A 22,657-nucleotide genomic window follows, 5' to 3' on the forward strand; every position below is an offset into this window, starting at 1 on the left:
TATTATCTTATTGAATCATTTTCATTATTTATCTGGTTGTCTGTCTGTCCATACATACATACATGAAACATACAAAAAAGAACTTATATTACCATTTATTTGCTATAAATCTTTTAAATAATACAATCTTACAATTTTCTCTTTAGTAGGGAACTGGCATCTATTAGGCTACACATCAAAATGAATGTACCATGACACATGCTGTATAAAACCAGTTGTTGAAATGACTTATTCTTACAAAAAGTACAGAACAATTGTTCAGTTGTTTACATTTTGTATATACTGTATATTTTGAATGAAACTTTGTTTGGGGCTTACACACCAAACGCAAATTCAATGTGTGAGATTATATACAAAGTCAATGCAAACAGATGCAAACTCGCGGGGAGATGCAAATTGCACGATGCAAATGACGCATTTTCACGCAAGTTGTAATATTCAACTCAAGCGAAAATTTAGCATGACACAAAGTTAAATCTCGAAAGTAATCTCTAGAGCGAGGAATGCGAAGCTCCGTGTTTGGTGTGTACGCAGCATGATGAGGCATACACATCAAACGCGAATTCAACAATCTGCACGAGTAGTTTACATACAAAGTCAATGCAAAGATGCGAAAAGGCACAGGGTGATGTGAATTGGGCGGCCCGATTGCCTCAAGGGCGTCTTCGCACAAGTTGTAATATTTAACTCAAGCGAACAATTTGCATGACACAAAGTTAAATCTCGCAAGTAATCTAGAGCGAGAAACGCGATGCTTCGCGTTTGGTGTGTAGCAGCATAATAGGGCATAAACATCTTACGCAAATTCAATGATTTGTGCAAGTAGTTTACATACAAAGTCAATGCAAAGATGCAAATAGGCGCAGGGTGATGCGAATTGGGCAGCGCAATTGCCGCGAAAAGACGCACTGTTTGCCTCAAGCGCGTCTTTGAGCAAGTTGAATATATCAACTCAAGAGAAAAATTTGCATGACACAAAGTTTAATTTCGCAAGTAATCTAGAGCAAGGAACACGATGCTTCGCATTTGGTGTGTAAGAAGTGAAATGTTGTGTTAATTTCATGCAAGATAATATCACAGTAAGTCAAAGCAGAAGACTTTGTACAGTTATATGTTATAGTTTTATGGCTAGCTTTTTACGCACTGATTTTGCTAATTCGTATTGTATATAGCAATTCATACAAAAACATTATGATTAATATAACGTACAACAATGAAAGTCCACCCCTAGCCCTATTGTCACAGGGGAAATTTGCAAAAGCAAAACGTACAAAAACATACAAATGTGATTGTACGAATAAATACGAATTAGCCACGTCGTAAAATACGCACTGATTGCCATGAGATTGTGTTGGATAAACTGAAATTGTTCATGTAGTTCCTGTTCAGGGAGCGATGGATATCAAAAACCTGGTTTAAAGTCTGTGTGATGGCCGATGGACGTTACATTGGTGGTCAACATCTTATCTGGGAATGCATCAGTTACAGGTGCGATCTCAAATGAAATCCTCAGTCATCACGGTGTCCTTCAGCTCCAGGTCTATCCAGGTAGACTGTCTCTTTATTTAGTTGTCTTGTCCTTCAGTTCCTTATAGCTTTTGATAAAATGCATCTCTTAAAAACACTTAATACTCAAAACCAAACCGAATAATTAAATGAGCAATGATAGAAAATATGTCCTCCTCTTTCATCATCTTGTTCTCATTTTCATTCCAACATGCTGCATTTCTTCACAATAAAATCTGATTGTTTGTCAAGCAGTTCAGAAGCAGATGGGTCCAAATGTTCAAATGAGTCTTGGGGTTCCTGTTGGCACGATCAGATACGTCAGTACACCGCAGAGACCCTTGCAGACCTATAAAAATGTGGCATTATTAGAGTAATCCCAAAAATGTTTAATGGTTTACTTAACATCTAATTAAAAGAGTAGGAATTTGAACTAGTTTCGTTTTTTGGTAACTTACCGATGACATCGCTAAACTTCGGTTGATGGCTTCATTTGAATCGGCTCTTGAAACTGACGCAACAGTAAAAACAAAAAACGGTTAGTCAAGTCTGAAGAGATGATTATTTAGGAAACTAGGTTTTGAAACAGAGCTATGGTGTGTCTAATGCATTTCTTATCGAACCTTGAGAGGACTTTGAGCATCTGTTTGTGAGATGAATCCTGCTGAGAGTTTTCTTCTGGACAGCGCCGGTGAGCTGTACGTCAAACATGTCGGAAAAGCAACAGGACCTGAAGATCTGGAGTGAATCGATGAAGGTACAGATGCTCTCCTTCCCAAGGGACGATTACGATCCGTATAGCCGAACAAACCTCTGTTTTCCGCATGAGACTCCATCACGTCTGCCAATAGAATGAACAAACTTGTTAATTTTGGATTATAAAAAGTGTCTTGTAATGAAGATGAAAAGCAGAAATTATAAATAGTTATACCATATTTTCCAAGAAACGTGCTGGGTGACATGGAGCCCCGCCCAGATGACGATGATGTGTAGCTGCCTACCGTTGATGTGGTGCTGCCTGAGCCAATAGATTCTGGCCGTGTGAATGCCACGCCCCTTTGAAGGCCAGAAACCACAGGATTGGGTGTTTTCTGTAATCCTACAGTTTCTGTAAGAACAGACACAACGGTGAGAAAAAACACACAACGTGTGTTTTAAAAGCTTTTTATGATTGGTGGGAAGCGTGCGGCAGGGATGACAAATTTTTGTAGGCCAACCTGGAAGTTAAGCGGAACATTGGTTCCCACGCCAAAAAGCCAAATCAATAGACTTTTGAATTTGCGAAAAAATAAGATATGCGTTCAAAAGTTTATGACACTTACACGTTTTGTCTAACAAGATAATCTTCATAGATCAACACAAAATTTATGAATTTTGAAGTCTAAATGCATTTACTAGAAATGAAAAGCTAACCTTAGGCTACAAGCGAACTCAATGTCAACCAAGCTCCCGACAGCTCTTTCAAACTTTATTAAACACATTTAAAAACATGTTCTCTGATAAGGAAAATAATACTCTGTTGATGAATCCTTGTTGGGAATTATGCCTGTGTTGCATTGTTTTTGAGATCTTCCAACAAAGTCTGTAGTCCCATGTAGTAACTTGTTAGTCCTTTTAAAGACATTTTAAAGTTTTAAAAAGTTATGAGTGAGGGTATTACTTGTTTTATGTAGTAGAATAAAACACAAAAATATCTTTGTTAACCCAAGATCTTATTTAAAGAGTTAAACTAAAACCCCATTCAAAATACCCATTGATTTTTAGGGCGATGGAACCGGAAGTACTAAAATGCTTAATGCTAAACTCACTTCCAGGTTTTGCTTACAAAAGTATGTTATCCCTGCGACACTCCATTGTAGTCAGCTGTGTAAAATGTCAAGTTTAGCCTAAGCCTCTGCCAGCCGGTTGCTTTGTCAGTGGGCAGAATTAGCGCATAAGCGTTAAGCGCTACTACAGCTAGCGTTACCAAGCAACTGTAGGTTATTAGTTAGAGTGAATGTCACATATAGTGGATATTAAATGAATATTAATGACCCAAGGCGCACCTGACAGAGTCTGTAAGCTGAGCCACTGACAGAACCAATTCTGCCTGAAGACACAAGACAGTAACAGAATAGAAAGTGGTTGGGAAATATATTATTTTCGGGCCCAATCATTACATATCTAAAACAAAAATGATACAACGTTTCTGTAGTGAGATTTATCCAACCATTTGTACCATGTCCTCAATTTCTTGTAAATGACAATGAAAGAGATGTTATTTGTATCGCAGAGGATTCTTCAGTCATTGTTTGGTTGATAAATACCTTTTCCTGTGATGTCACCATTTGCATTGTGATTGTTATTGGCTGCAGTACTGGGCTGAACGTCTACAGGTGGTTTCCAGACCATTCCCATAAACGCTCGCTCCTGACGTCTCAACTCTGAAACATGGACATTAACAGATTAAACAAAACTAAACCTCAATACAGATGCACAGTACAGTCAAATGTACTTACATTCACATTTACATTCATGCATCTGGCAGATCTTTAATCCAAAGTGATTTATGACCCTATTTTATGATCTAAGCCAGGGATGGGGAACTTTAGTCCTGGAGGGTCGGTGTCCTGCAGAGTTTAGCTCTAACTTGCCTCAGCACACCTGCCTAAAAGTTTCTAGTATGCCTAGTAAGACCTTGGCTGCTTCTGGTGTGTATTATGGTTGGAGCTAAACTCTGCAGGACACCGGCCCTCCAGGACCGAAGTTTCCCATCCCTGATCTAAGTGCATTGTCAAAAGCACACGGTCTAAACGGGCGTGAAGGGAAAAATGGTTCGTGCGCCAAGCGCACGGCCTAAAAGGGTTGTTCCTATTCTTGTAATGAGTAATGTGTGTGTTTTGGGCATAACGTGCAATAAACCAATGAGAGTCTCAGCTCTCATCCTCTTTAATAGCCAGTTGCGCTGGAGCAATGAAGATTTCCTACTTAGATGGCGGAATTTGTAAAAATCAGCCACGAAAGTAAATTTAACAGGCTTTTAATTGCTGTAAATGAATGGATAGCCTACATGATCTTTGTTGTTTCAAAAAAAAATATTACAAATATGCAAGAAAAGTTTGTACTCTAAAAATACTTTATTTGTAACAAACAGTAGCTAAAGAATTTACAAAAATGTGGAGAGCCGAAACGTTTCAGCACTCGGACAGAGTCGCCCTGTAAATGGTTGAAAAGCATTACAAAAACGGTTCTCATCTTGTCGTCTCATCGTGCATATAGGTGCATAACACGCTCATTATATAACAAAACAATATTGTGCGATTGTTAGACTAGGTTTTTGTTGGTCAATGGTGTAGTCTATTTTAGTTGCCTCAAAATAGCACCGTCCCAACAATGTGCCTGAACACACCTCGGTTTCAGACCAGTACGCCCATGGGAGCAAAAATTGGCGCAAATGCATTTGCTATTTAAACAACGTGGCGCTAAACGTGAAAATGATAATTGCGCCGGGTTGAAACTAGCAAAAATCTTGCGTTGCGCATTGCGCTGCATTCGTGTCTTTAAGTGTATTTTATTGGCATGAGAAAATTGTAGTTGCATTGCCAAATCTTTTGCAGTTGATATCTCTTTCTCGCTCTCTCACCTCTGCTCTTCAATGCTTGCTCCCACAGTATTCGTTCTAGGTCTCTCGTCCAGGCCTCTTTGATGTCTCGTGTAGCCGCCTGTAGGATGTACGTATCCTGTGATCGTCTCCTCCTGAACCAGATCTCAAAACACAGACCTCTCTGTCCACAGGAGTGTGTCATTCCTATCTCACACGTCTATATAGGACATCAGAGAATATTACATTGTGATAAGCAAAGCTAAAGTCCACAGTATGTAATGTGCAGAACGTTTAAATACAAACCCTATTAGTACTAGTTAAGCAAACACAGAAGTCTGCTAGATGAATTACATCATTGCATATCATCTTCTCATTCAGATTTTATCAGCTTGACAATGGTGAGCATGGAGCAGATGAGATAAAATAGTCAAATTGAATTTGAGTTTACCTTGATAGACAGTTTGTAAACATACACATCATCTCCACGATGGTTTTTTTTGGTCTTGGTGAAGAGAATGACGTCTTGAAATAGAAAAACGCGTCGGAGAGAGCGTTTCTTTCGGAAAATTACCCATAATTCATCTTGACGGATGAGTTTGCCCTGTTCATTTAGGTTTAGCTGCAGAAAAAGGATGAAGCTGCATGTTTTAGATTGATTGGAAATCCTATTTTAGCTTTGAAAGTGTAAAATTACTTTAACATCATCACTAACATCACAGTCTCTGATGGCGTCCATGGTGAGGAGATCATTGCCGTGTCGCAACTGAAATCGGATCACCTCTAGTGCTGCCTGGATCTCCTCTCTCTCTCCGCACTGATCCGGCACACAGTCCTCCAGGATCTCCAGTAGCAGGAGACTGTATTTACTGATCCTCTGGATGGGTTTCAGGAGGTAGGAGGACAAATCCATACTGTCACCTAACTCCATCTGTTTCCTCTGAGCAAAAGAAGAGGATCAGGACAGATTCAGCACAGAATTCCACAGACAAGATTAAATTTAAGCTCCAATTTCCCACCTTGAAGTATTTATGATGCTGGATAAGAGTGTCGGACTGCGGCTTGTTCTTGCTGTAAAGAGCATAGAGTCCAAAACTCTCTCTCTGTATCAACAAAGGATATTGTGTTTTGTGAGATGATATCTGTGTGAGTTTCAAGCAAAAGTGCCAAGTTTACTATTAAAAGGAAAGCCTTACGTGCTTGAGGAAACATTGGCCGACTCTCAGAGGTTCGGCTCGACACGTCTCCAGGTCCTGCTGGAAGCTCTGACTGTGGAAGTCATAAAGTTTCTCCAGGTTACCGAAGATTCGTCCACGCTGACCGCGCAGATCCTGAGGGACGTCGGGTCTGGTCAACAGGGGGAAGTAGTGAGTTAAGATGTAGCCCAGAGATCGCACGTATTCCACCTCCGTCTGCAGAAGCTCATTCATGATGCGGTGAAACTTCCTGAAATCAGATAATAAAATCATCTTTATTATTAAATATATATGGAGTCTAAGGGCGCACTCACACTACCCAAACCAAACCGCGCTCGGGCACGTTTGACCCCCAAAGCCTGGTTTGTTTGACTAGTGTGATCGCTCCGTTCTGCGCCCAGGTGCGGATTGTTTAATCGCGCAACGGCTGGGTTGCAGAGGTGGGCCAGAGCGTGGTTCACTTGGGCTCAGGCGCGGAAGGCTGTGGTGTGAGCGCAATCGCGCCTGAGCGCGATTCAAAAGGTGAAGACGTCAGTTGCGCGACCACTCACCTTCATCTGCCTCCGTAAAAACCTTTTGATGCGCGCAGTGGGGTTACGTGAATGTCCGAGCTGCGCACGTGACAGATCAACTAAGCAATATAATGACATGTGAGAGGGCTGTCTGTAATCGCGCACCAAACGACTCTGAATAAAAAACACAGACTTATCATTACGGTGGGTTCCAGTGTTAAGAGAGAGCTTTACTTCCTGCTTTTTTCAAAACAATCGCATCTTAATGACAAAAGCGCGCCCGGACTCGGATCGATAAAAAGTACAGTGTGAGTGCGTGCACCTGGGGGAGTAGTAGGGAGGGGTGACAATCAGGCTGGGGCATGGTTTGGTTTGGTTTGGATAATGTGAGTGCGCCCTAAGGGAGATTTGATGAGACTTTTAAGTATTCTCAATATTTCATTTTAAAGAACTATCTGCTGTGAGAGCGACCAACCAAAGAAAAAGTAATGCTGTTTTCTGCCATAATAATACCATAGTTTTCAACCTTGAAGTACCATGTAAATAATCGTACATGGTATCAGATGGCTATGGTTCTGTACATTGATATACTATCAATGTACCATTTAACAGACACCATAAAATACTTATTGTAAATCTCAGAGGAACAAAAACACCAAAATAAATAAATCACAGCTTTTATAAAATCAAATAATTTGAAACGACTTGATGTCCTACAATTGTAAAAAAAAGTTGGTTCAAGTTCAACTTTAAAAAGTTACTTTATTGCCTTAAAATGTTGAGTTAATTCAACTTACAAATTTAAAGGGGCGATAAGTAGGATTCTAGGTGTTTTATTAATCAAAATCAATGTCTTTATTCATAAATATGTCCTTGTTGGTGTCAAATGACCTCTGCCAGTGATCTGACTTTTCTTTGTAAGCTTAGAATTTCTTCTCTTTATTTACATTGAACGGGGAAGTCCAAGGAGGCATCCATATCGTTTCGCCGTATTGATAAACTATAATAGCAGAGAGGGACAAAAAGCACTTGCCTACCAACGCGTTTCCACAACGCGTTTTCATTCAGAACACGTGAACTAGCTGAAACGGACAAGGAGATCAGTGATTACATAATGGCTACCGTAGTTGCAACATGCATTTGGAAAGGGGAGGAGCTAGTAAGCACTGTTCGTTTGAATGCAAAATACAATTCCACCACTAGATGGGGGTAAATCCTACTGATTGCCCCTTTAACATAACTTTTTTAACTAACTAATATTTTTAACTCTTTCCTCACCATTGAAAGAAAACGGTTCCCTGCCAATAATGAGTTTTTACGAAAACCCGTTTTTCCGCTTTTATCCAATATGTGGTGCTCTTACAAAACACTGAAGCATCCAGTGATCCAAAAAACGGTAAAAACTCTGTGTATGTTTTGAACATCGTTCTGAATCTGAGCTCTAACAAAAGTCCTTTACAAAAATGCAATTATCTTTTGTTTGCAAAATTTATTTTTTATTTAAAAAAATTTAAGAAGCCAACCCATATTTGAGGGATGATAAAAATAGAAAAAAAATGAAGGTAGGATTAAATGTTTTTGTTTTCATTTGATATCTTTAAGTTAATATATTTAAGGAAGAACGTTTTCTGAAAAACATTAAACTTTTGTTAAAATTTAAAAAATGCTGGCGCTGGCTTTCAACTTTTTTTAAACACTGGCAGGGAAAGAGTTAAGTTGATTTTACTCAACATTTTAAGGCAACTAGGTAACTTATTTTTTTTAAGTTGAACCAACAAATTTTTTTTACAATGTCTTTATTTACCGTAACTTTACCTTTTTTGGCATCAGTGAAAGCTTTTGGACAGAGAAAGAAATAGCTTATAAAAATATTTAAACTAGTAGTCTAACATGTCTAGTTGTAAATTAAGTTCATCATCTGAAGCAGAGTCTCATTGTTCAACATTCGCAACACTTTTAACTTATGTCAGGGTTTCCCAAACCAGGTTTTGCAAAGTCCTGGTGGTTCTTGAGTTAATAAAAATTAATTAATTACAATTAAATCATAAAAATGTAAATAAATAATTTTAATCTAATCTAAATAACTACCTACTAAAAATAAATATATTTTATTTGTTTATTCTGCATGCCATGTGACCATTAAGTACTACAATATATCAACTGAGAACTCGTTCAAAATGGACAGATACGATAATAGACAATTACCAGATGAAGGTCTAAGAACAGGTAATATTAACAATAACTATGTAAAATACTTGCAAATGTTTTTGTCAAACACGCAAATGTGCTATTAAATACTTAAAATATCAGGGGGTACTGTAGGTAAAATATTTTAGGTCAAGGGGATTCAGCTGACAAAAAAAGTTTAAAACCCCTGACTTGTGTGATGTGAAGTATGCCCAAGAGAAAACAATATTCAGTGGGAAATAAAGTTAAATTTGTTAATCTGAATTTGAATAGGCTGTTAAAAGATAATTGGACAAGGAGATTGGGTTACCAAAAAATATGGGTAATATGACTTTAAGCTATTAAAGCTCAAGGTTATGAGAATATAATGCTCACATATTTCTGCTTTGGCTCTCTGATGTTGATTTCGAAGTATTTTCTTTAGCTGTTCTCCAGCTTCCTCCAAACGTTGAGACATCTTGACCTCCGTCAGTCTCATCACAAGCCGTCTCAGGACACAAGCTGCCGTTGGGTTTGTCCTGGTACTGCTGTTGGTTCTGGAAGACATTGGGTTCTGTGATCTGGAGCTCAGGTCTGCTGTAAGCTTTGCTGTTTTTTTGCCATGGGAACCACTGACAGCCCACCGTACTCGACCCCGCTATGGGTTTCTGGTCATGGGCTGCATTTCTGCCTATGTGTTTACCTTCCTGGACACAATCCACAGGATTCTCCTTTGCAGCCTGAGCAGTTTTTGACACTTTTCTGCTTTTGTGGTCCGACTTGAAGTTGAAGCAGCTGACGTTCACGTGAATGCTGTCTCTGTCTCTCGCTCGACTCGATCTTCTCTCTGACAGCTCTGATGGGTCACGATCATGTTCTACGGGATCTGGTATCGGTAATTCACTTTTAGGCTCCGCCCCCTCACCTGGAGGCATCTCCGGCCACTCTGAATGATGTCCACCAGGTGTGAGTGTGAGAGAAGATATCTGCTGGGCTTCTAGAAGTATCAGTTTCTCCTCCAGCTGTTGTCGAACCTCATGGTAGTAAAGCCAGGCTGCGTTCCACACCTGCAGAGCCCTACTGCTGGACAGACAGCACGCCTGCTCTCGAACATCCTGAAAGTGCTCAGGAGAAAACTCATCTAATCTCTGCAGGTACATCTGAAGATGAGTCCAGCTCATTTCATCTGAGGTGAACCAAAATTCCTCCTGCTCCAAAAATCGCTTGCAGTCACTGGCAACAGCAGACGCCTTAAAACATTGAAACATAATGAGAAACTAGGTGTTTAGTTTATCACCGTTTCATTTGCACAAATTTTGCATTACAGTACAAACAGTATTTTGAAGATTGTACCATAAACTAGAAGTGAATTCTAGATGAGGCTGCACTGATCTTGGATGAACCAAATAAGATGGCAGCATTAATGGAAGCTAGGTATTTTAGTTTATAAAGTTTTAAATATGGATATTTCTACAACAAAACCACATGGATTACCATCAGAAGGCCTTTGTTTATCCCCCTCGAGCCGTTTGGATTACTTTTGTGAAGGATGTATGCATATTTTTGGACTTGAAGGAGGTGGACCCCAAAACTTTCTATTTTATAAACGGAAAGTTTTAGGACACAAATTATGGACATATCCCTCTCGGATGGCTTGAGGGTGAGTAAATCATGGGTTTAATATCATTTTTGGCCGAACTATTAAACTGGGAAAATCCAGACAACTTCCTGGATTTAGATTTGCTCTGCAAGTAGTCTGGCAAAAAGGCCATTCAAGCCCATTTCTAATGCAGAGAAATCGTGGCACCAATCACAAACGTTGGGGTGGGCTATACACGATCATCACAGCGCAGTGACGGTGAAGCAGATTTTGTACATTACAAAGATGGATGCTGCCGTGGAACATCACTCTATCAGCTATCTCGTATGTTTTAAGCGATTTTAACTTTTCCTTTTCGTTAAAACCCGAACAACACTCGAAGTCTTCATATCAAAAAAAAAAAAGATGATGTCGCTGTCTTACCCACCGGATACGGCAAAAGTCTGATATAGCTATGCATACGTCATCTCCTTCATCGCTGTGATTGGTTTTAGGTCTATCCAATTGGACACAGAGGCATTTGAGAGACGTCCATTGGTGACGCCCCTTTGGAAATGATTTGTCTATGAAGCTTTGCCAGACCATAACTCAGTTACAACTGAGAATGGTCTGGTTTTAACTAAGCTACCGGACTATCCCTTTAATCATTAATATTTTTATTGAGTAGTTCATGCAAGTGTCCACTAGGTAGCAGCAGGTTCTCATCTTCAGTGTTTGACTATTAGCAAGATTTTATTTACGTCACTCATTCACACACAAAGAGTACAATTATTAATGGGATATTACTGGTCATGTGTGAACACGACTCACTGTAGAAAATCATTACGGTTAAAATGTTAAAATTGGTGAAAGATTGTGAAAGACAGCAACAAATAAACATACAGCTCTTTAATACGTACCCTTTCACAGAAGTGACAGATGTAAACCATCGTGGCGAGCTCTTCACAACACAGTTCAGCTCGTGATAAGAAATCAACCAGGCTGGATTTTAAGGTGGACACCATTTTGTGAAAGACCTCCATCTCGGGATAGTTTGGTCCTTGCACATTTTCTGCATCTGACACTAACATCATAGCTTGATGCTTTCGCTCCTAATATTAAGGCAAAACCAAGACTGTCATCACTCTGTGTTTGATCTATGTTATTTAATCATTTAACAAAGATTGAACTGTTGTTACAAACTTACATTTGCTTCATTGAGAAAATCTTTGAAGCTCTGTAGTGTTTGTTGGATTTTTTCACTGGATTCATCCACAGCCTCCGCCTGTCGGAGACGACTCTCTCCTTCTGTGTCAAACCATTCCTTAATCTACAAACAGAGAGAGAGATTTATAAGACACCTCATATTGATGCTACAGGTCATTAACTGGAATAAATGAACACTGCATATGAACTAAATTAACTTTTTTTGTGTTGTTGTTTTGCACTGCAGGTCTGTGATCGTACCTCTATGAATCTGCTCTCCATTTCTCTGAGATGTAACACAAAGTCCAGATGTTGAAGAGCGATGTTGGACTTTCGGGCGAGGACATGCACCTGCTCCTCCATCCCGTTGTACAGATGTGTGACTGTGTCTATCACCTTACTGTAGGTAAGATACAATATGTAAAGAATAATTGACGACTGGCCATTGAATTATAAGAAAATAATGCACAATGCATAATGAGGTGGTAATGCGACACGACGCGAAGTAGAGTGTGCATTATTTTCAAATAATTTAAAGAACCCGAGTCAATTATTCCACTTATACCATGATTACCACAAACATTGCTATGGTGCCTATTTTTAAGACATTTGACAAGTTAGGTGTGCAGTTATCGAAAAATAATGCATACCCGTGGAACATTTCTCAACCAATCGGAATACAGCATTCAACAGACCCATGGTATATAGTGCTGTAAAGACACCTTATATCTTCTGATACACCCTAAAAACATCAGTCTAGCCTAATGTCTAGCCTTGTGTGTGCGCGCGTGCATGCATGTGTGTGTGTGTGTGTGTGTGTGTGTGTGTGCGCGTGCGTGTGTGCGCGCGTGTGTGTGGCCTTTTATTAATGAAAGTGTGTGTGTGTAAACATGTGTTTGTGTGTGCACGTGCGTGTGTGTTTGTGTGCATATGCGTGTGTGTGTGTGCATGCATGCATGCGTGCGTGTGTGTGTGTGTGTGTGTGTGTGTGTGTGTGTGTGTGTGTGTGTGTGTGTGTGTGTGTGTGTGTGTGTGTGTGTGTGTGTGTGTGTGTGTGTGTGTGTGTGTGTGTGTGTGTGTGTGTGTGTGTGTGTGTGTGTGCGCGTGCATGTTAGTTTGTGTGTGTGTGCATGTGTGTGTGTGTGTGTGTGTGTGTGTGTGTGTGTGTGTGTGTGTGTGTGTGTGTGTGTGTGTGTGTGTGTGTGTGTGTGTGTGTGTGTGTGTGTGTGTGTGTGTGTGTGTGTGTGTGTGTGTGTGTGTGTGTTGGTTTTGCTATACTTGTGAGGACCAAGTATTGAGAAACTACTCGTTTTGTGAGGACATTTTTCTTTGTGAGGACATTTTAGGTGGTCCTCACAAAAATAATTGTTGTATGGTCTCCTAAGGGCCTATATGTCATGCTGTGCAAATTTCAGCAGATGTCCTCACAGCAATAGTAAACATGGAAATTGGTGTTATCCACTGTGACCGCGAGCTCCCCTATAGGACACACTCGTGTACTGCATCATACACATCGGGAGGAGGGGCATGAGAGACAGCGATTTTTTTGATTGGATGGCTGCTTCCTGGTGGGGATATTTTTTGTGATTGGTCAGTTTAGTCATATTGCTACACTGTAGAGGGGGAAGGGAGGGGGATACGTCAATCATGTGCTCCGCTAAATTTAAACCATGAAAATACACATAACAAAAACTAATTAAATTAACAAACTATACATGATTAGAAAGGGTTCGTTTTAAGATGCAAGTTTAAATATGATCTTTGATTACTCTGAAAATGTTATAATGACAGTGAGTAAAAAGAGGTTTTAAAGCAAAGTCGATCACTTTTGTTAAAAATATGAGCATCATCCGCATTAAAACGCATGTATTATCGTCATGAAAACGCGTGACAAAAACAACACCTCTCAACATTTCAATAAACAATAAAGTGGTTTACCTTGTCTGAATAACACGATCGTCTCCGTAGTTTCACTGCAAAGCCGACGCGAATATGAATGAACGTCTTAAATGACTCTACTGATTCAATGAATTTAGCGAGTCAGTGATTCTATTACGCATTCATAAAGACACTTCATTCCTCAATGAATCGGTCGTTCGAAAGAATCAGTTAAACTAACGATTCTGTGATCAAGTCAGTAACTTGCCACCACTTATTGGAAGTTTTAAGTTTTATTTTTATTAATCATTTTAATTTGAATAATTTATTTAAAAAAACGTTTATTTAAAACGTCTAATCTTGAATGTATTAATTGAATTGCATTAATTCCTCTTTTGAGCCTCATTTAAATGTCTGAAAATATACTTACACTGTTCAATACACCTACAATGTTCTGTTCAAATTAGTTTAGCAAATACTGATTTCAAATGATTGGTATCTTATTTTATATAGTTTTAATTGGAAATTTTAAATATACATTTTTAATTTGACATAAAATATTACATTTAAGCATAATATTTGATTAATAATCAGAAGGTGCTCCTGAATCTTTTACTACTCCTAAAAAGTTAAGTGTATGGCACTGGTATCATACATTTTACAATACTCAGCTTGTTTTGGATGTGATCATCATTTTTATGTTTCATGGTTATATTGGTTTCATCTGATGGCATCATTATGTTGTATGTTTAAGGTCTCTCAGGTCATATATTTGCCTCTTATCAAATGTTTTTCCACCCTAGCCCATCTGTTCCCAATCCACGGCCTGCTTCCTTTAGCAGCAGCCTTAGTTTTGGAAAAGATGTAAATATAAAAGAGGCTCGTAATGCCAGGTAAAAAAGGTTCTTGAAAGATTAAAACACCCCTTATGACAGGCTTGATCTTTCGGTCAGCCTTTAAAGTGATAGTTCACTCAAAAATTTGAATAATGTCTATTTAACTCACCCTCATTGTTCCAAACTCATAAGTCCTCTGTTCTTCTTCAGAACAAAGTTAAAGATGTAAAGCGCGACTTGCTGAGCAACCTGAATGACTAACTAAAAGTGTTGTTACTAGTCGGTTTTAAGCATTCAAATAAAAATGAAGCAGCAGTATTGCACAATGTTTCATTGAGTCTTGAATAGGCTTCATGCCCAGCTGCACTACTTCTTCTACCATTATTGGACAAACTGATTAATCCAGGTGTGTCTGATTATTGTTGTTGTGACTACTGAGGTCAGGCACACCTGGATTAATCAGTTTGTCCAATAATGGCAGACAGGAAACAAGGAGCTGGATGAAGTTCAGGAAGTAGTGTAGCTGGGCATAAAGCCTATTTTCACAGTGATTTGTTGCACAGTTAAATGTTTGAGTTCTGTAGCCTTGTTTAAGCTTTTTGTACGGCTAAAAAATGGGTTATTTGCAGCTTAATTGATAAAAAGGGTGATAGAGACGGTATTAGATCTGTATTGACAGATACTCAAGGTTGTGGTATCGACATTGTTATCAGACATGAAAAAGTTGTATCAGCCCAGCCCTAATAAAAACATCATCAACGTGTGACATTAGTGGGTCAGTTAGAATTTGTTCAAGCATCCAAAATACAATTTGGTCCAAAAATAACAAAAATTAAGGCTTGTATTGTATCAGCCTTGTATTCTGTTCGGGATCTGTTGTGAACCACGTACACGAGTCTGCCGCAACGCTGCTGCTGACGTACGACGCTGCTGACGTGTTATCTTCAGACATGTTTGCAAAGTTTTTTTTCCAAACTTACACAGCGTCGTACTTCAAACACATTGCTGCAGTCTCATGAAATTATTTTCTTTTACAGAGTCTATGCTGCGAACTTTGCATATTTTTGAGAATCCAATGTTTAGCTGATCATGATAACTGTTCATTATTATCCACGTGAACACGACTGATTCTCTTCCTCAATGGAACGTCAAAGCTTTGTTTTCCAGGGACCGAAACTAATCTCGACACTCCTGGACATCCGTTTATTTCAACCAATCAAAGACAACTTTGACATTCTCACAGGGTTTCCAGAAAAGTGTACGAAAAACATCAGACGTTTAGCCAACAGTCTGTGGGCGAGACGTCTGAGGCTGAGACTATGCATCGGGTGACCTGGGCTTGATTTCTGTCTCATGGTGCTTTCTCCTAGTTTCGTTCCTGTCGTCTCTTTCACTTAAGACAAAATGACAAGCTGATTTAAGCTTAAATTCTCATCACTGAAACATATCTTGTTTTGTCTGAGTGCATTATATGTTGTAATTTAAATATACCCATATAAATTTCTTTGTTTTGATGAACATGAAAGAAGATATTTTGAGGAATGTTTGTAACCAAACATTTGGTAGACCCATTCACTTCCATAGTAGGGAAAAAGAATAAAGTAAATGGGGTCCACAAACAGTTTAGTTACAAACATTTCTCAAAATATCTGCCTTTGTGTTCATTAGAACAAAGACATTTATACGGGTTTGTAACAACATAAGAGTGAGTAAATGATGACAGGATTTTCATTTTTGGGTGAACTATCCCTTTAATGTCTTTAAACATATCAAACATTTTATTAAATGCATATTCAGAAGATTTGTTAATAAGTGTTTTTAAGAAAATCATGTTGGATATCTTGAAAGCAAGATTTTGTGAGAATCACCCATGTATATGTTGGACGTCATGTGATCAAATTCTGAAAATTGGTCTCATTAAATCCGCTTGTTGGAAAAAATGTATTAACAGTATTAACTTTCAGCAATATATATTTTATGGTTATAAGCTAACCTTGCTAGCTTTATTCTTTTTTAGGTGTATTAAGCTATTTTATTAAAGGTAGGGTATCTAATTTTGAAGTATGCTAACGGTAGCTGACTAGCAATGAAATCACGATCCTTCGCCATCCAAAGTCAAGCCTCTTTCAAAACACATGAACACGCACAGATCAGACGGTCACATCGCATGTCTCATTCACCAGTGAGAAAACTTTGCTGGACAAAGTGAATAACATTACCAAAATAACCAACATAAACAACTGGTTTACATCAGAATTAGTTAAAGCACACTTTCGGTTGTAAAGACATAGTAACTATATCGTTGCGCTAATCCGTAAACAAACACAAATTTCATAAGCAACACAATGTTTTATCAAAGTAGAATATCTGAATCCATCTGAATACAAACATATCGCGTACCTACCTTACCAAAATAAACAGTGCAACGACCCTTTCAGACCCTTTGCCTCCTGCAGCTGTTTGCATCTCGTGGTAAAGCAGTAAAGTTACCGATGTTCATTTGGGTTTTTGCTCTTTGCTGATCCAGTTTTTGCTGTTGTTGTTATAAAAGATGTCTTTTGTTTTGTGGCTCCTGTGCAGGTTGTCAATTCAGCAGAAAAGTTTGCCATTCTCCCTCTGTTTACAGATGGGAGATGAGCGCACGTGAACGCGCCGATGACGTATGGTGTCTGCGTGGACTCGTTGCGCGGTGGCATTCAAATTACGCTAACGGATGAGGGACAAAAAGGCAACATCCATTCGGACTGAGATCTATGATTGGTTGAACATTTTTTGGTCCTACGCCTTTCACAGATGACATACATTTCTACAAATACTTTTAAACAACTTTACATAGTGATTGCTATCAGGATGTGAGTTGAGTTTTTAACCAGCATAACTAAAAATATTTCTGGACCAAATCAGATACCCTGCCTTTAATCATGGTTGTGTGAAGAATTTTTTTTATTTATTTTTTAATCTGTTAATGTGATAAGCATTGATTTGATTACCTTTTGTTGCAAATTTAAAGGTTTTTGAGTAAAACATCACTTAAGCGCTTTTCACACTTGATATAGTTAACCCCGGGTTATTCTAAACCCCGGGTTATTAGAATCCTAGGTTATCTTGGTTACCTTGATGAGCTGTTTCAGCTGTGTTTAATTGGGGTCATAACATTATAACCCTGCTTCCTTTCACACTGCATGCGTTTGGCACCGCAATGCGGTGTTAACCCCAGAAAAGCAATGCTAACCCTGCTTCAGAGCAGGGTTTCATAACCATGGGTTAATTTTAGGGATAACCCCACTTTAAATTACAAATGTGAAACGATCCAGGATTAAAAGCATGGTTTAGAACAAAGATAACCCAGGGTTAAGCACAGTGTGAAAAGTCCTTTTTTGTATTGAAGACTAACCGGATGCGATGAGACATGTTTTCCAGATTCTGTGCACAGCGTTTGACATATAAGGGATGACATTTAGGGCCTATTTACACCTGGTCACTTCATGCGTTTTCATAGATTGGATAGCTATCTGATTTGTTTAAACAGATGCATTTACACTTGGCCACACAAATGTGTCTCAGCTGAATGGATATGAATCCGATCTTCTGTTCCCATGCAAAATGCAAATACAAAATGACTCGCTGAACTAAAAATGGCAGCCACTGTTGTCCTCTAACTTCATTTGTGAATGCAGTAAAAAAAGAAACGCTTGCTGCAGCGCTAACTTTTTCATCCATGTTTGCTTCTTCAAGTGGCAGAGCATCAGATTTGATCCAGAAACATTTTTAGTTATGCTGGTTAAAAGTCTCCTTACATCCTGATAGCAATCACTATGTTAAGTAGTTTAAATGTATTGTAAAAATGTATGTCATCTGTGAAAGGCGTAGGACCAAAAAATGTTCAACCAATCATAGATCTCAGTCCGAATGGATGTTGCCTTTTTGTCCCTCATCCGTAAGCGTAATTTGAATGCCACATCGCAGCTTGTTCACGCAGACACCATACGTCATCAGCGCGTTCACGTGCCCTCATCTCCCATTTGTAAACAGAGAATAATGGCAAACTTTTCTGCTGAATTGAAAACCTGCACAGGAGGCACACAACGAAAGAAATCTTTCATAACAACAACAGCAAAAACTGCCTGGACCAGCAAAGAGCAAAAACCCAAATGAACATTGGTAACTTTACTGCTTTACCACGAGATGCAAACAGCTGCAGGAGGCAAAGAGTCTGAAAGGGTCGTTGCACTGTTAATTTTGGTAAGGTAGGTACGCGATATGTTTGTATTCAGATGGATTCAGATATTCTACTTTGATGAAACATTGTGTTGCTTATGAAATTTGTGTTTGTTTACGGATTAGCGTAACGATATATTTACTACGTCTACACAACCAAAAGTGTGCTTTAACTAATTTTGATGTTAAACCAGTTGTCTATGTTGGTTATTTTGGTAATGTTATTCACTTTGTACTGCGAAGTTTTCTCACTGATGAGACGTGACCGTCTGATCTGTGAGTGTTCATGTGTTTTGAAAGAGGTGTGACTTTGGATGGTGATTTGAATGGAGGGTGGGATTGTGATTTCATTGCTAGTCGGCTTCCGTTAGCATTTTTCAAAATTAGATACCCTACCTTTAAGCGAGTGACATACATCCGCTTGGGAGGAGTAAAGTGCTGACGTATGTGGTTTCATCAACCAGATACACTTACATCTGTTTAGTTTTGACTGGAATGTGTCCCAGGCCACCTCCTAAAGTGGTTTGCACGATCAGATTTAAATCAGTCTCGAGGGCATACAAATGTGTGCTTTTTTACAAATTAAAATAAACAGACCTTCACTAAAACATGGTAAACTTTGTGTATAGATTGTGGTAAGCCCAGTAAAGAGGTATTTTTTAACAACTTTAGATCTCCCAAAAGTCTACAACCTTAATAAGATAAGTTTATATCTGGTCTGTGCTTAAATGTAAAGGGTCAATTCACCTAAAATTATTAATGCAATTGCTTTAAATGTTTTGACAATCAGCATTTTTACACATTTCCATCAACCTATCTATACATCCTTATTCCCATGCTGGTTGGGTGCTGGTTTAGTTGATGGTCACCAGCATACCAACACCAAAACACAACATATGCTGGTGCTGGTATGCTGATGACCACCAGCTAAATCAGCAACAAACCATCAGAGAATGAGGCTGGTCTATGCTAGTTGTCACCAGCAAACCAGCACCAAAACACAACATGCTGGTCTTGCTGGTGTGCTTTTTTCAGCAGGGTTACCCAGCCCCCTTATCTCACTCCAGAATAAAAAACTTAAAAGTTGTCCATATGGTGTTGGTGTGGATGTGTATTAGGCTTCTTAATCTGCATAAATAAAGTGAAAAAGTCAAAACCACAGTATCAGTTTTTTACTAATGTTTTTCACTTTTAATTAATATTAACCTTCTATCTTATCTCATAATATCTCATCTATTTCATCTATAGGCCCACACCTTCAATTTAATTGAGCTTGCATGCATTTATGTGGAAAGTGATTTCATACTAATGGTGTAAAATTAATATAATAAACTTAAATTAAAATCTAAATCAACACTATCCCCAATTAATAATATAGAAAGTGTAAAATAAAGTGTAAATACATGTTGAGTTATTGCTGCAATTCAGATTGTGAAATTGGTGAAGGACTGTTGAAGCAGGGTGGGGGAGGGGAGAAGAGGCCGCATGGGGGAGGGTAGAGCACGTTGCTGTGTGGGGGAGGTGAGGACATTTTTTGGCAGCTTCACTCACTTCACTGTGCAGAGAGACTGAGTGACAGAACGAATTCAGGTAAGACATGCTTAATTTTAATTAACTTTGAGCTGTTTTTATAGTCTGACATAGTCTCCAGGATTGTTTTTAAACTGTTTAAAGTTTGCATTAGTTTAATTAACTTACATGAAGTTCTTACATTTGGTAGCAATTGTGTTTTTCAATTAACATCATTATACTTGTCAATTAGAACCTAAACTGGCTGTGAAAACCTTGCTAAAGTCTTGTTTAACTTTTTAATACAGTTGATTTTCTTCATGAAATCATCTTTCATAATGTAATTTAATGAACATTTTGTGAAAACATTGATATCTTTAATATTTACTGAGTAAGATCGTCTCAAATATTGAAGTCATAAAGAAATTGATAACATTAGGTGAAATCAAACTTTTAAAATGTCTCCAGTTTGAGGATTTAACGTTTTATTCTGTTTTTAATGTTTTATTCACATTTATTAACTGAGTGGTACTTGGTTATATTTACTACATTCCTGTGAATGAATAATTTAACCCATTGTAATTGAAATGATGTGATGATTTACTTTGTGGTGATCTTGATCAGATATATTTTTTTATGTAACAGATAATGGAAAGACAGAATCAAGAAAATGAGAAGGTATGTCTGTAGTACCTCAGTTTTTTACAGGCAAATACTCTTTTTAAGTTTTATTTGACATTATACTAGCATGTGTTATGAACATGAGGAAAATCGTCTTTAATACACAATAAAATCTTCATAAGAGTGTGGATTTAAATTACTACGTGCTTATACCACCATTAATGTTTTACAATTTCATGATAAAAGTTCAGTTTCATTAATTAAAGGAAAATATGATTAATTTGTATGCACCACATCTCTTTTAATGCTTAATGTCTCTTAGGTTTCATAACACCTACAAGATGAACACGCTGATCAATGTTGACAAATAATATGTAAGTAAATGACATATATGTATTAACACAGGTATCAGAAAAAAGAGGCAGGAAAAGATCAAGAGAGCATCATAGCCCTGGACAGGCAGAGAGAAGTGAAGAAGATGACCAGGTAAGCATGTTTTAAATGTATGTTTTAAAGGAAAACACCACCCTTTTTCAATATTTTACTTTGTTCTTACCTCAACTTAGATTAATTAATACATACCTATCTTTTTTAATGCTTGCACTTAATCTTTGTACAGCGCCTTGTGAATGCCTTAGCATTTAGCCTAGCCCTATTTATTTCTTAGGATCCAAACAGGGATGAATTTAGAAGCCACCAAACACTTCTATGTTTTCCCTATAAAGGGTCATTTCATCGATAGAAACATTAATCTTTATTGAAAGTGGGTCATATTTGTAGTCGAAATGTAACATAAATTTAGATTTTTTTGCCTATTTGACCGAGAAAAGACAGAACGTGACTTTAGAGCACATTTGTATGAAAAACTACAACTCCCACTATGCACCACAATGCACAGCACTGCAAGCCACTCCCATTAATCGGAACACGGCTCAGATATTAGTGATGGGCAGTCCGGCTCTTTCCATAGATTCGGCTCTTTCGGCTCAAGCTCCGGCTCGACATTTTAGTGATGGCAGTCCAGCTCTTTTCATAGATTCGGCTCTTCTGGCTCGGCTCCCTTAGAAGAGCCGGCTCTTACGGTGCCACCCCTGCCTGCGTCTGAAGATTCGGCTCTGCTCGTTCGATACAAAGAATCAGCTCTTAGAGCGGTTCGTTTGCGAACGACCCATCACTATCAGATATGCTATTGTGTACATAAATGCCACGTTAGTAAAACAAAGAAAATAGCCACCACTGTGTCTGACAGACACCAATCATGATTTACTTTTAAACGGGATGTTACGTTGTGTTACACACAATAACACTCTGGTCTGGTGTGTAGCAAAGTCTTATTCAAACAGTAATGGCGGTGTCAGATCCGCAGTACAAATGTCTTTTCAAGTACTTAATAAAGGGTATGCATATTAAATGTTTATTTAGTTTCACCAATTTTCTTTTTGACTCTTGTTTACTGTAATCACTGTAATTACATATGTTGGTACAGTGTTATATCAGCCTCATTGCTTTCACAATATAGACATATAAAACACCGCTCAGATATGCTATTGTGTACATAAATGCCACGTTAGTATAACAAAGAAAATAGAAACACTCACTTTATAGTCAGACGACGTCCGTTTATCACTGCATCCTGCACACAAACGCGTTCCCCGCGCAATATCTCCACAGATGCGCTGTCTCAGCTCTTGTGCTCGTAAGCCGAAACACGTCTTTGAAATAAACACGCGCAAAGTGTTCGGAAACATTCACAAAACAAACGTTCATATCCTGATCTGATGCATTAATGTTATACAGAGAGCACACAGCGAGAATACAGGCTTACTAGTCCGTCCGAGCTCATATACTCC

At 38.4% G+C, this 22,657-nt stretch overlaps 1 protein-coding gene across 2 annotated transcripts in view; it reads right to left on the reverse strand.

Moving 5' to 3' along the window:
• Positions 1 to 142: 142 nt before the first annotated feature.
• Positions 143 to 22,657, reverse strand: part of quoa (quattro a) — a 42,945-nt gene continuing 20,430 nt past the window's right edge. The window contains exons 9-22 of one of the 2 annotated variants that reach the window (XM_065269055.2): positions 12,007 to 12,145; positions 11,747 to 11,869; positions 11,460 to 11,651; positions 9,357 to 10,210; positions 6,283 to 6,532; positions 6,106 to 6,189; positions 5,802 to 6,026; positions 5,538 to 5,708; positions 5,129 to 5,306; positions 3,813 to 3,929; positions 2,438 to 2,614; positions 2,130 to 2,347; positions 1,965 to 2,017; positions 143 to 1,855 (exon numbers count right to left, since the gene is read on the reverse strand). In XM_065269055.2, the coding sequence (XP_065125127.1) occupies positions 1,976 to 2,017; positions 2,130 to 2,347; positions 2,438 to 2,614; positions 3,813 to 3,929; positions 5,129 to 5,306; positions 5,538 to 5,708; positions 5,802 to 6,026; positions 6,106 to 6,189; positions 6,283 to 6,532; positions 9,357 to 10,210; positions 11,460 to 11,651; positions 11,747 to 11,869; positions 12,007 to 12,145 (2,770 nt within the window). In that variant the 3' untranslated portion in view covers positions 143 to 1,855; positions 1,965 to 1,975. Of the gene's footprint in view, positions 1,856 to 1,964; positions 2,018 to 2,129; positions 2,348 to 2,437; positions 2,615 to 3,551; positions 3,596 to 3,812; positions 3,930 to 5,128; positions 5,307 to 5,537; positions 5,709 to 5,801; positions 6,027 to 6,105; positions 6,190 to 6,282; positions 6,533 to 9,356; positions 10,211 to 11,459; positions 11,652 to 11,746; positions 11,870 to 12,006; positions 12,146 to 22,657 lie in introns of those variants that run through there. The other variant, XM_073813020.1, reaches the window with a different exon arrangement.

The sequence above is a fragment of the Paramisgurnus dabryanus genome, chromosome 21, assembly GCF_030506205.2.
Source record: "Paramisgurnus dabryanus chromosome 21, PD_genome_1.1, whole genome shotgun sequence".
Classification (NCBI taxonomy): domain Eukaryota; kingdom Metazoa; phylum Chordata; class Actinopteri; order Cypriniformes; family Cobitidae; genus Paramisgurnus; species Paramisgurnus dabryanus.